The sequence below is a fragment of the Amphiprion ocellaris genome, chromosome 11 (genome assembly GCF_022539595.1).
Source record: "Amphiprion ocellaris isolate individual 3 ecotype Okinawa chromosome 11, ASM2253959v1, whole genome shotgun sequence".
Lineage (NCBI taxonomy): Eukaryota > Metazoa > Chordata > Actinopteri > Pomacentridae > Amphiprion > Amphiprion ocellaris.
The window spans coordinates 26,190,721-26,204,677 of NC_072776.1; the positions used below are offsets into that span (position 1 = coordinate 26,190,721).

Genomic DNA, 13,957 nt, shown 5'->3' on the forward strand with positions numbered 1-13,957 from the left:
AATATGCACCAAACAGCACATAAGTGCTGTATCTAAGTCCAAGTTCTACTGTCATCCCATGAGAAGCTCTTCTTAATGTGTTCCAGAGGCACTTCAGATATGGCATGTTTCTTCTCGGTGGAATTCTAAGTTTGTGAAAGGCAGGGAGACCACAGTAGTGCTGCTACTTTTAAGTCCTGGATGAAGCATTTAGAAATGTGCTGAAAAGACATTTGCTCTATGTTATGACATTACAACCCTGAGCAATTCATTTAAAACTGATTCACACTGGCCTGAAAACTGTTTCATCCAACCACCTGTGTGTGTCATAGCTTCTGAATGAAATTAAAGCAGAATCTTCACCCCTCACACCTCTCCACGGTCAACAGATTGTAAAAAAAACAAACAAAAAAAACTTGTATAAATGCTGTAGATGTGGTCAGTTAACATATCACACTAAAAAGATTGTTTCACCTTAATCATTCATTCCCAAAGATATTTGGCTTCTTTAAAGGCATCGGATTATTGTCTATCAGCATCAGAATGTCCTTTCACAACGCCATTACCAAACAGCATGTGAAATTCCCTGTCGTTACAACTGTGGAATCGGGTGCCTCATCTGGCAATTTCTGTAAATGGGCCAGTGTGTGAAAGGAAGGCAGGATTGGAGTTCTCTCTGAAATCCCTTTTTTATTTTATTTTTATTTTTTTTTAACTTTTTTTTTTTTTTACACAATTTCTTCTATGTGTGTATTTAGAATTTAGGGCAACACCAGATTTTCCAAATGTTCATCTGACTACACTCATCTCTATTAAAGTGCAACATGTAGCCGCTTGTCTGAGCTTTTCTGTGGCCCTTCCAGGACAGTATCGGATTTATACATAAAAGAGTCTTGGATGGTGTTAAAGTAATCTGACTATTTACTGTAGCCACAGAGTCATAGCCTCCACTATATGAGGGCTGATGAAACCATTCAGATGCTGTTTTTGCTTGGTCACGTGTGAGCAGTAACTTTCATGGGTACTTCAATGGAACTACCAAAGAGCATTACAAGCATTGCAGGAGTGATGAAAATGGTGTATCACTCCGCAGGACTACTTCAACAGCAACAGTGGCCAAATTCAAAGGAGGTGCGGTTTTTTCGATTTTTACAGACAGTTTTGGAACTTTTGGATCCTCCTGCTACATTAACATACACCACTAATGTCACATAAAAATGCTGTGTCCCTGCATTTTCAGCCAGGAAGCATGATGTGATAGAATGATCTGCATCCCTCATTATGTTACATGCAAACAGTAGTGAATGGTGCTCTCTATGGAGTCAGCACAATCCTTCAGACGGAAGTGCAACCCCGACACTCAGTAGCCACTGACGAAGTGCTGCCACCAAGTGCCCTGCACCGACATCCTGCTCCATTTCTTCGGGATGACACACGGTAATTAGGTGAATTTGGTGCGCGCTGGGGAAAAGACAGCTAGATCAAGGCCTTGATGAATTAGTGGGAACACTCTGTCAGAGTCACATCACATTAATCACAACAAAGCAGGCGCACAGCCACACTTTCCCCTCCTCCTTTCCCTCGCTTTGTTGGTGATGAATAGCTCTGCCCACACTGTGTATCACCTGATCTTGCTGAATTTAAATGTAACAGCACAGTTCTCACAAAACCTCTATTGATCTTATTCCTGTGTTCCCTTCCTGGATTTTAATATTATAGATAAGCACGGGAAGGCCTGGAAATGTTAAGAAGGCCAGACATTTAGGGTAGTGCTACAATAATAAGTCAGAAAACAAATTATTGTTTCTTTTTAGGTCAGGTTAGAAGACAAGTTGCAAAACCAGGCACATAACTGGACTTCTAACCTATTTTTCTTAACCTTATAGTCAATGTATTTTTTGCCTTCCGAATAGAGAAAATAAAAGGATTTGACCATAAGACTTATTGCTTCAACTAATTCTTAAGTAAATCATTTATGTACGTCTTTCATCACAGCCTTCTACTAGGCTGTCTCTCTGCAGAGCTGTTCTACTACAGACAAGTATTTTGGCAGAGTTACTCACTTTTGGGTGATGCAAGCACCACAGAGCTCTCCAAGTCCAAAAACATGAATGTTAGGAGAGGAGATAGGAAAAGAAATGCTGACAGTCTGTTGTATGCATACCAATGTCCCTTGTTTCTCTTCATCTTGTTCTCCCTCTTGGTCTGTGTATCTGCCTTTAATATACCTAAGCTTGGATTTCTCAGTGAAGCTCAGAAATAACATCCTACTCTCCAGCTGAGGTGCTGACAAATATGATGTAGCAGAAGCAGTTTCTCAGATAAAACTATGAAAATTAACAATTGACAAGTAACACTGAGACATCTTTCTGCTTTTCTGCTTTAGACAGTGTTTACTATTTTTTTTTTGGGGGGGGGGTTACTGAGAGTTTACATAAAAAATGTCATTGTATTCATGGTGTCTTGTACATCCTTTTTTATATATATATATATATATATATATATATATATATATATATATATATATATATATATATATATATAAATGTCATGAGCATCTCATCTGACCTCAACATTGAAGATCTGTGGTGGGCCACTGCTTGTTGGGGAGCATAAATTGTCACCATGAATAATTTATTTCAAAAGAATTAGAGACATCTCTGGATGCTTACCCATGCATTGTGTGGAGGGGGTGTGGCTCATAATGGTACCTCCCCTCATGGTGCCTCACGTCGATGGGGATAGGTGTGTGGAAAGTAGGAAAAAGGTGGTGGGCACCTGTAAGTAAATAAAGAGAGAGACAAGTTGTAGCATTGAGAACAGCATTTGTTGAAGTTAGCCAAATGAGAAGTGTACTAAAATAGTGTTGCCAGACAATTAAATATCATAGCTGAAATACAGTTGCTTGCAACCCAGTATGAGAAGCAACTCTACCATTTTAAGGTTCCTGTAATCTTCCAGTAATTGAAACCTGTTATACTGTCTGTGGCTTTTGCCTCAAGAACTGTATGTTCATTAATGACTCTGTCCAATAAGACCTGCACAGGATTTACACAACCATGAATGTTGTTTTTATGTGTCAGACAAGGAATGCACAAAGCCACCATTTCCTGCTATAAATGGTCTGATGGCTTAAGGGAAGTCTCATTAGAACAACACAGCCGATCTTAATAAATTACTGTTATTAGAGCAGATGAGTGGGCTACATTACTGTCTTGACTGAGAAAGGAAAGCTCTTATTGTGAGGAAATGGCCTAACTAGTTCTTCAAAAGTTTGACGTCTAAGTTTCAGATGTTTGATGCAGGAAACTAAACCAGAAACCACAACTCAGAATGGCCTTGCAAGTATCTTGATAGAAAATTCAGTTGTGTAGGTGTTCACTATAGGGGGACAGAGACAGAGAGGATAGAGCAGTTCAGCTCCCTTGGGTTAATCCATGGTTTCTGTTAGGATTCTCTGGTTGTACATAGTCCAGTAAACCTGGGACCACAAAGGTTAAAGGTCAAAGCTCAGTGTGGACAGATCATTATTTTGAGACGAACACTAAGTTTGGGTGTGGGGAAATTGGTGCAGGTTTTTATACCAATTTCATTCCTATGTGCCATAAACAAATATACTGAAATGGTTTTAAGTCCCTCTATGGTTGTTGATTTAACCCCTACAAACTCACCATTGTGTATTAGAAGTACATTTCTATATGTTTTCCAATTAAAATAATAGCATCATGCCTTACAATGTCTTAGATGTGACTCTGCACCGTTGTTTTGCCTAGAATGTGCAGATCTGTGAAGTCCTCACCTCTATCTACACTCACTGCAGCTCAGCACACCAACTCATACTAAAATACTATAAAACTACCCTACACTGGACAATGGCAAATTATAATATTGGAGTAACTCAGCTGTTGGAGCCTGAAACTGAATAAGAAGAATACTGATATGGAAAACCTGAATACACAAGCTGACAAAATTGTTTCTTTAGGCCAATTATGTATGAAACCCTGAAAGTCTGAAATCTATGTTTCTTCGACTGTCATCAGGACACTGCACTTTAAAGGTGGAAATACTCAGCCATGATGTTTACTACTCATTTTGCTCACGATATGTATTCCAGCATATAAAACCACAATATAGACACATTAACAATGTGAAAAACTTAACCATAGGGTTCTTCTAGCCAGTCATTTAACATAACGTTCATCAATAATTTCAAGTATAAACAGTAATATATTCGATGCAACAACAACATCGTCTTCCTTAGTTTCATTCACTAAATATTTCAGAGTATTTCAAACTCCATATCCCCCATGCCAAGAAAGGGACTAATTATATCTTTTTGGCCATTGAAAGGATCTTGATGAGACATTGATGAGCAACTGCAAAAAAAATAGTGGCTGAAACATGACTTCAGTTAAAAAAGGAAACTCACAACAAAAGTGTGTTGGCTTTGAATATTGTACATTGTCAGCAGAATGGAAATAATATTGAATTTATCAGGCCAAAATATGACGGGGGAAATGCAGTTGAATGTAAGATCATTTTTGGAAAAGAAAGTGTGACTTTCAATACATCATATTAAAATACACAGTAATGATAATATCACGAGGATTTTCTTTTTATGCTTGTATTGGTAAAAACACCTTTATGTTTGAGATGTGCCTTAGGTATCCTAATTCACTCAAGCTAGCAATGTTAAAACAAGGTGTAACAGGACTCTGTGCCTGTAGGCTACAGCAGACTGCTGGATGTTGTTTTTAGGTGATGCCAATAACAAAGACAGACATTACTGCTACTTAACCATGATTGAGCTTTTGTTACGGGGACTGAGGCAATCATCACGATGTTGTACCATCTTGTTCTAAGTTAATTCTGGTGGGATTACATACGACTCCAGGGAGAGTTTCCCTGAAGGCAGCTGTGAACTGCGAAACATCTGACTGGTGTGGAATTTGTTTAAGAACAAGCATTACTTGTCAATGATTGCTTTACCTTTGAGAACTCAGTCTCCGGATGGGACTGGAATTACTGATATACTGCCAGAACAACATTTGCTGAAGTTAACAGATATTGTTCAGCTATACTTTTGTGCAAAAATGTGTGAAGATATTGCCTCCATTTTTTGCATCTAAGGTTGCTGTTTAGTTAAGTTAAAGAAGAATACACTAGCCATGAAATTCCTGCATTTTAAAATTTTGCTCAAAACATTAGTGTTACCAAAAGCCTGCTCTCTTTAAAACATGCTGGAATGATTTTTGTAGGAATATACATTTCAGAAATGATTTGCATAGCAAATAATGCATACCAGGAAATTTTACCAAAAATCACTGGATGTCTGCAGATACAATTAGCAAGCACAAAATTGAACTGGACACACAAGGAGAAGTGAGAATTGACCCTGAAGACAAAATGAGTTGTAAAAAGCTGTCTGGTGCCTCCTCTCGCCTTTGAGCTTAGAAGGCCAAGGGCTCTGTGTATGCATCAAGATCTATGCCGCTGGATCTCAGCCAGTGACCCTCCCTCGCTTTTATGCGCAAGACAGACGGCCAATTCCGAGTCAACTTGTGTGTTACAAAGCCAAAAGAGGCACCCAGTAAATGAGTGAGAGGGAGTGAGAGCTGGGAAAAGGAGTTTGAGCTTTGTTTCACAAGTGGAGCCAGAAGTTGGGGCTTTGTCTGAGAGGTGCCCCCTGCTTGTGCTGCCTGGCACATCTCTGGTGGAGAGGATGGGGAGGACACAAGACAAGGAGACTACACTATGGCAAAAACAGCAAGGTTGTGCTGGAAGTCTTCCAATCTGATGAGATGATAATAAACTCTACTTATATTCTGCTCTATAATGTTTTACTTTCCACAGGTAGTGGTTTAAATTTTTCTTTAAAAGGAATAATGGACAGTCCATTTGTAAAACGCAAACAAATGTCCTAAATTAGACAGCACACCAAGCAGAAGCTCAAAAAACTCAACCCTTCCCCTGCATCCTTCCAGGTTGGTGCTGCTGGATGTGGGGTGATAAGGGCTGAGCAGCACCTTCCATCACCCAGACAGCTGCATTGTTTTCTGGGCTGCAGGGACAACTACCGGCAGGTACAAGATTGGGATACAAGACTGGGATTCACAAGCCTCAGTTTCTTGATTTACTGTCTGTCCCCTCTGGGTGTGTTGGCATGTGGGGTCACTCCACCCTGGGCTTCATATATCCAAAACAGTGTGGGAGACACTAGCACAACTTGTTTCAAGTGCAATGTGCCATTGAGACGAAGAATAAAATGGTCACCATGACAACTTTTTGGAGTTGCAAAATCTTGCCTTACTCTGTAGTACTACACACCACTAAGCAGTGTTTTTTGGTCAGCATCACAGATCTATACACAAATGGGACTGAACAGTATTCCGTTCACTGGAAACAGGACATGTTCATTGATTTTATTGCATTGTCTTTTCTGATAAAATGACTGCACAGTCATATTTGTCCAGAAGATGAGCTTGATATCATGAGTATAATGTCTTTTGTGTCTTAGTGTAGATTTGTGTATATAGCATAGTGTATCTCACAGTATCCAATGCATGCAGCACACACGGGAGAGAAGGTACTGTTTTCTGAAGGCCTTTTGGATCTTTTTCAGTAAGTGTGCTGCAGTGCACTGAGAGGTTTTTGTTGGTAGAATCTCATATCATGAATCATTCCTGTTCACAGAAGCTTTGAACCACTGGTCGTTTATAGGCACCATATCTGCTCTAATCTCTCATAAGGTGTTTGTTATCAGACTGAACATTTCTTTGCTTCCAATCCCCCATAATGACGCTCTAAACTTGCCAAAAGTCCTGCCAAGCAACAGGAGGAGCCCCGCATCTTCTCCTCCTTTTTAGTTCGCATGTTAAAGCCCTGTTTTGATCTCTCACTAAAGACAATGCCAGGTGTTCGCTGTTAACAAAAGCCCTGTGGAGTCTCATGACTCAGGGAAAGAAGACGGAAAAGCACAGTCTCATTATGTCCAAATGAAGCTCCAGATCAGGACCGTGCTCAAGTGGAGAGTGGAGTGGGCTCACGGTTTTGAGGAAGTACTCAATGATAATAATAATACCCTGAGAGGCCAGGCCGAGCCAGGAATAATTTTCAGGGGGAAAAAAGCATTTGTTGTGCTTTGAGAGAAAGGGGCAGTGAGAGAGAGAGAGAAGCACAGAGGGAAAGAAGGAAGCGAAGAGCAGAGGAGTAGGAGAGGTGGGGGTGCTTGATTCAGACAGGAAATTCCACCAGAAAAAGTTGGCCTTGGTCCTAACTACACAGCACCGTGCCAACGGCTATACACAAATGCTCATGTGCTAGCATACACACTCACACTCACAATTACACAGACAGACACTGATTTGTTCTACAGTTCAGTCTCAGTAAGCAATCATCTGAGACTGAGACTGAAACAAACACAAACGTGTTACTTGGAGGTTGAACAGAAATGCCTTTTTTTAAAAACACACACACACACAAAACACACTGCAGCAAGTGCTATGCCCAAGGTTAATAAAAAGTGTGTGTTTAGCCTAATCCGGGAATCCTGCACTACACACACAACATGAAACCTGCAGGTTTAGTTTGCAAGACGTTGCTTCCTCTAGGGCAGTACATGGGCGAGTGATGGCGACAGAGGGATTAGAGGCTTACAGGAAAGCACGGAACCACTGCCATCTATGAAAGGAAGTCTTAACAGGGTGGCTCTTTACTTTTAACAGCCCTCAGGGAGGGTAAAATGATACCTTTTTTATTGATATGGGGATTTTGGGCAGAAGGTGGATTACGCCAATGGTCTTCGTAATGACACAAGATGGTTTGAGCGGAAATTCATTAGTCCCTGTGAACTCCTGCTAAGTCTGTATATGTTATGATATACACATCAAACACTCACTGCCTGGAAAGACTAACAGTTGGAGTCAGCACTATAAAGATGACATGAGACCCTGTAACTTTTTTAATGGCACATTAGGAATGAGCTGTTTGTATTTCTGAACTGAAATGACTGAGATGCGTCCATAGCATATACAGTTGTGGTCAGAAGTTTACATACACTTGTAAAGAACATACTGTCATGGCTCTCTTGAGTTTCCAGTTATTTCTACAACTCCGATTTTTCTCTGATAGAGTGATTGGAACAGATACTTCTTTGTCACAAAAAGCATTCATGAAGTTTGGTTCTTTTATGACTTTATTATGGGTTAACAGAAAAAGTGACCAAATCTGCTGGGTCAAAAATATACATACAGCAACATGAATTAGCAATTTTGGTGACTTAGAAAGTTGTGTCAATGAAATGAGCTTCATAGCAAGGCCTCTTAACTTCTTCAAGTGATTATGAGTGACTACAGCTGGTGACTTCTCTGAGGCCATTTAAATAGGGCTCATTGGATACAAATGCCCACAAACGCTACAGTGGGAAAGTCAAAGGAGCTCAGCACGGATCTGAAAAAGCGAATCATTGACTTGAACAAGTCAGGAAAGTCACTTGGAGCCATTTCAAAGTAGCTGCAGGTCCCAAGAGCAATGGTGCAAACAATTGTTTGTAAGTATAAAGTGCATGGCACTGTTTTGTCACTGCCACGATCAGAAAGAAAATGCAAGCTATCACCTGCTGCTGAGAGAAAATTGGTCAGGAAGGTGAAGAGTCAACCGAGAACCACCAAAAAGCAGATCTACCAAGAATTAGAAGCTGCTGGAACACAGGTGTCAGTGTCTACAGTCAAGCGTGTTTTGTGTCGCCATGGACAGAGAGGCTGCTGTGCAAGAAGGAAGCCCTTGCTCCAAAAGTGGCACCTTAAGGCTCGACTGAAGTTTGCTGCTGATCACATGGACAAAGATAAGACCTTCTGGACGAAAGTTCTGTGGTCAGACGAAACAAAAATCAAGCTGTTTGGCCACAATGCCCAGCAATATGTTTGGAGGAGAAAAGGTGAGGCCTTTAACCCCAAGAACACCATGCCTATGGTCAAGCACGGTGGTGGTACTATTATGCTGTGGGGCTGTTTTACTGGTGCTTTACAGAGAGTAAATGGGATAATGAAGAAGGACGATTACTTTCAAATTCTTCAAGATAACCTAAAATCATCAGCCCGAAGGTTGGGTCTTGGGCGCAGTTGGGTGTTCCAACAGGACAATGACCCCAAACACACATCAAAAGTGGTAATGGAATGGCTAAATCAGAGTACAATTAAGGTTTTAGAATGGCCTTCCCAAAGTCCTGATTTAAACCCCATTGAGAACATGTGGACAATGCTGAAGAAACAAGTCCATGTCAGAAAGTCAACAAATTTAACTGAACTGCACCAATTCTGTCAAGAGGAGTGGTCAAAGATTCAACCAGAAGCTTGCCAGAAGCTTGTGGATGGCTGCCAAAAGTGCCTAATTGAAGGGAAAATAGCCAAGGGATATGTAACCAAATATTAGCATTGCTGTATGTATATTTTTGACCCAGCAGATTTGGTCACTTTTTCTGTTAACCCATAATAAAGTCATAAAAGAACCAAACTTCATGAATGTTTTTTTTTGTGACAAAGAAGTATCTGTTCCAATCACTCTATCAAAGAAAAAACAGAGTTGTAGAAATAACTGGAAACTCAAGAGAGTCATGACATTATGTTCTTTACAAGTGTATGTAAACTTTTGACCACAACTGTACCAACAAAAAAGGAAATGATTTAGGCAGATATTTTTTTAAAATTTGATTAGCTAGTCTTTACCAATAAATACAGACTGTTATGCTACTCAGGATTGTAATCATTAGTAATTTTTCAGGTTTTATTCTTCTTTCGAAGTTTGTGCTCCTCACAATAAGGTGAACACAACATTCTGTAACATGCTAAACAACAAACACTTTTAATGTGACTGCCAGCAGACGTTGACCAACACTGGCATTCTTTTGGACTTGTGTCCAATATTCATTCTCTTTTAGCTTTGTTTTGTCTCCACCAACTACTGAGATATATAGCTGGACTTTACAGGTACTGTATTTGCACTGCTGTGTTTAGTATGTAATGGGTTTATCACAGGTTTTGGTCAAAAGAGACTGAACCAAAACAGGAAAATTACGGTGCTGTCAAAACAAAAACAATTAGCTGTAAGATGCTAAAATGCTTAAAAGGAAAGCTGTTGAGTTTGGTCCTAAATTAATACCAGGTGATCACTACAGACACATATATATGAAAATGTGATTAGTGTAGCTTTTTCTGCAGTGCTTGAAATCATTGGTTTGTAATGAGCTGTTTTCATATGAGTGACTGTAAGATTAAAATCTTTGAATTGCTATCAGGGCCTTGGGCTGATGTTTATATCACATTGTCATGACACCCACATCCCTCCTACCCCCCAGATGTGTTGTATCATCTTGCAGAGCAGTTGTGCAGCCGCCCAGGCCTCTGCTACCTCCGTTCCTGCCCCGGCATGTTTACAGATTCACTCAGACCCAGCTGGCTCTTCTCCTTTGTGATTAGTCTATGTCAGATCTGCCGCTTGCCTTAGCCAATCACTCCTTACTCTCAGCATCAGCCCCACAAACCTACCACCGCTATGATCCATCACCTGAGCTACAAGGTGCTGCACTTCTTCCCCTAATTGTTCTAAAGACTGAGTGGTACTGAGACCTTATCTCACCTGGGTTGCCATTAGTGGGTGTTTGGTGTAAAATAGGTGCCAAGGGAAACACACCAAGGAGAGTTGTTTTTTTGTCAGACCCTTTCACCCTCAACTTTTGAGAAACAAACCACCAGCAAAATGTTATGCCACCCAGCCACTGAGACCCATACTCAACTAATAACTCAAAAATTAGACAAGGTTTTCACTCTGGACGTTGGAGAATCACTGCCTAACAACTGACGTGCATCATCCGGTCTGAGTGCATTTAGCAGTTGTGGGTGTATCCTGTGTGATATTAATGTGCAAGTAGCTTGGCTTAGTGTACCTCTCCCTGTGGCAGGCAGTGGGCCTCTCTGTGAAGACTGATGAGGTGTCAGGATAATCAGCTTCCCATGCAGACGTCTGATTTATTGCCTGGCCACTGCAGAGCACAGGTGTAAGGCTGATCGAATAATTAATGCACCGGGTTTGTGGTGGTAAGGAAAAGTGGCGGCCAAGACGATGCAAGGTAAAACAAGACAGGTCCAGCTGGGAGAGTGTTCATTGTGCTGTAAATGTGTAGACCACTGAGTGGAGTGATACTTGATGTACTGAGTTGTCACAATCACATCCATGACTTCATCATTCTGTTCCTCCTTCTCTCAGGTCTGAGCAACATGTGCTTGCTCAGCTCTGGCAACTGCAAACGCACTGATCAAGCAAAGTCACTTCAAACGGCGGGAACGCAGAGCTTTCCTCTGTCTCCCGTGAGCTCTTTAACCTCTCAGGCACAGCTGACAGAGAAGCTGCCAGTTCACACAAAGAGCATCCTCAGCGCCCTATGACGGCATCCTTAGCGCAAGCTCAGCACTCCCCCTCCCCGAGTCGTAAACAGGGCTTTTTTCCTTTAAAGAACAGAAGGGAATAGCAGAGGAAGTACCCAAAATGGCACACAATGTGTGGGAGAAGGAGGCAGAGTACATCAATCTAAAGACGTCTCAGCTGGAGGTCACCCTGAGGTGAGGTGCCCCCAGGGAGGCTGCTCTCTGGGCCTCAGCAAGAGACTGGGGAGTATCTCCTGGACGGACTTGGTCTGGTCTCCATCAAACTGCCATACTGAATCCGTTAGATGTGTCTGTGAGGCTCACAGAGTGATACACAACATTTTCCCTTTTCAGCAGTGAAGACACAAGTGTTGTTTAAGACACAGATGGACATAGGCTTAACTTTGAGGAGAAATAATTCAGGTTTAAGACTATTTATGCCTTCTCAACTCATCAGGCTTTATTAAATAAACAGCTGACATCCATTAGTTTCATTGTGACATTAACAGCAGCAAAGCTTACAACAGCTCTAAAAACATGTGGCCCATTTCACCCTTAACTGTAGGACACTTTGTATGTGTGCTAGCATTACAATGTTGATCAACTCTCAGTATTTTAAAAGTCTGTGTCCACATATTTTCCATTAAGACTTGAATCTGTCAGTAACTGCATTTTATTGTTATATTTTATAACTGTATTGATTTTTCCCCAAGTTATGTACACTAGGAAGTATGCAGTACACACTTTACTATACTTAACTCTCTGCAACCTTTAAATCACAGCTTAACTCCCACTAAATAACTTCAAACTCCTTTGAGTGAAATAATTATAAAGAAATAAGATTTTGAAGAAACTGAGACCAACACAGCCGAGGGTTGGTGGTGTTCACAACACAGGGCAGAGCTTCTTAAGTGCAGGCCCCTGCACTCTCAGTTCACATATCCCGATAAGATAAAACATCGAGACTGTGCTGTTTATATACACATTCAGAGACATGCAGGATCTCATAAACCCCCTTTTTGTCTGGCCTCTTTCTTCGGGGCAGGATTCAGCCTGGAAACTCTGGGAATTGGTTTTAAAGCACTAACAAGAAACAGCTGTGAAACAGGTCAGAGGGCCTCCAACCAAATGGATTGGCTCTCAGGTGATTTTTTTTCTCCTCTCCAGTCTGATATTGCTGCCCTGCTCTTTCTCTTTTTGTGAGGTGACCCTCATTTTAAGGTCCACATTTCACAAGGAAAAAAGTTGACTATTGTTGTCACATATGGTATATATTCATGTATTTCATTCTTTAATCAAAGTTTCATTACAAAGCCTAAAGTTTCCAAAAATGGGTCTTGACTAACTCTCTGTAAATTTGTAAATTATTCTAGATAGCATGATTAGCAAAAGATGCTTTAAATTAAGATCTTCATGGACACTACAGAAAGATCTGTTCTTAAATACATCATTTTTTTGGTCTTTTTAAAATTAGCCTTAGAATTCAGACAGTTGTGGATTAAAATATATGCTTCTTTTGCCATTTAGTTACTGAGAACTGAATGATGTATTCATAAACTAGTAAAAATTCAACTTGGATGACTTTGACTTATCAGGGCAAACAAACAAAAATGAAAACTAGAACGGGATTCCCTTGTAAAAATATCATCTGAGCTGAACTAAACTGAATATTAATAATATAATCATCTATCAATATAACATATATTTTTACTCAGCCAATGAAATGTGACGATCGGTGTACGTTTGTCTGTGAATCTGTGAATTCGTATGTCTGTCTGTGTGAAACATTACTCAAAAACGGACCAAACCAAGATTTGGATGAAATTTTCAGGGGAAGTCATGAATGACACAAGGACCACCTCATTAAATTTTCACAGTGATGCAGCTTATAGTCTGGATCCATGGCTTTGTTAAGGATTTCCCATTGCAAGGTAAAGCTGCTGGCACGGTGTCGCTGTAACCATGACGTGAACACTGTGTCAGCTACCTGCTGACGATCACATGATTGCAATCCTACTACAAATTGACTGTGATTTATCAGTTGGAAATGACTATGATTAAACAGTGGGGTGTTTCTGAGTCCCATCAATTCCTGCCGCCCGCGACATATTTCAGTCACGCAATGTAGCAAACCCCAGCCAGACAATGGTGAAGCTCCTGATGTTTCACAAAGCCTTTATTTACGTTCAGCCGCCAGCCTTATTTTGAACACAAATTCACCTTTCTGTCCTTCACTCATTTCTTCACCATAAGAGCTTGTCCCCATTGCAGCTAGGTGCTTCTAAGTTTATACACATCCTTTGCTAGACAGCAACATGGTGGAACCGTTTTCTCTTCATCTTAACGTGAATTTTCGAACTTTCGGCAGCGTCTTCATCATGTCAAGAAACTGCTTCTTAGATAAACACTTCCTGTGCTGCTGGAACGGTGACAAAATAAAAGCCCATAACATTAAAAATACGCATTCAAAATAAAAGCATGGACGGAGTGGTGATTTTAACACCAGCAAAACAAAGGCTTGCCAAAAATGATTAACTGATTAACAGACCTTTATAAGAGTA

The 13,957-nt window shown here is 40.6% G+C and overlaps 1 protein-coding gene across 1 annotated transcript in view; it reads right to left on the reverse strand.

Annotated features, from left to right (window-relative positions):
- gli2a (GLI family zinc finger 2a) overlaps positions 1-13,957 on the reverse strand; it is a 93,360-nt gene that overhangs the window by 33,734 nt on the left and 45,669 nt on the right. The window contains exon 3 of the mRNA XM_035943224.2: positions 2,652-2,757. Within this exon, the coding sequence (XP_035799117.1) occupies positions 2,652-2,757 (106 nt within the window). The remainder of the gene's footprint in view (positions 1-2,651; positions 2,758-13,957) is intronic.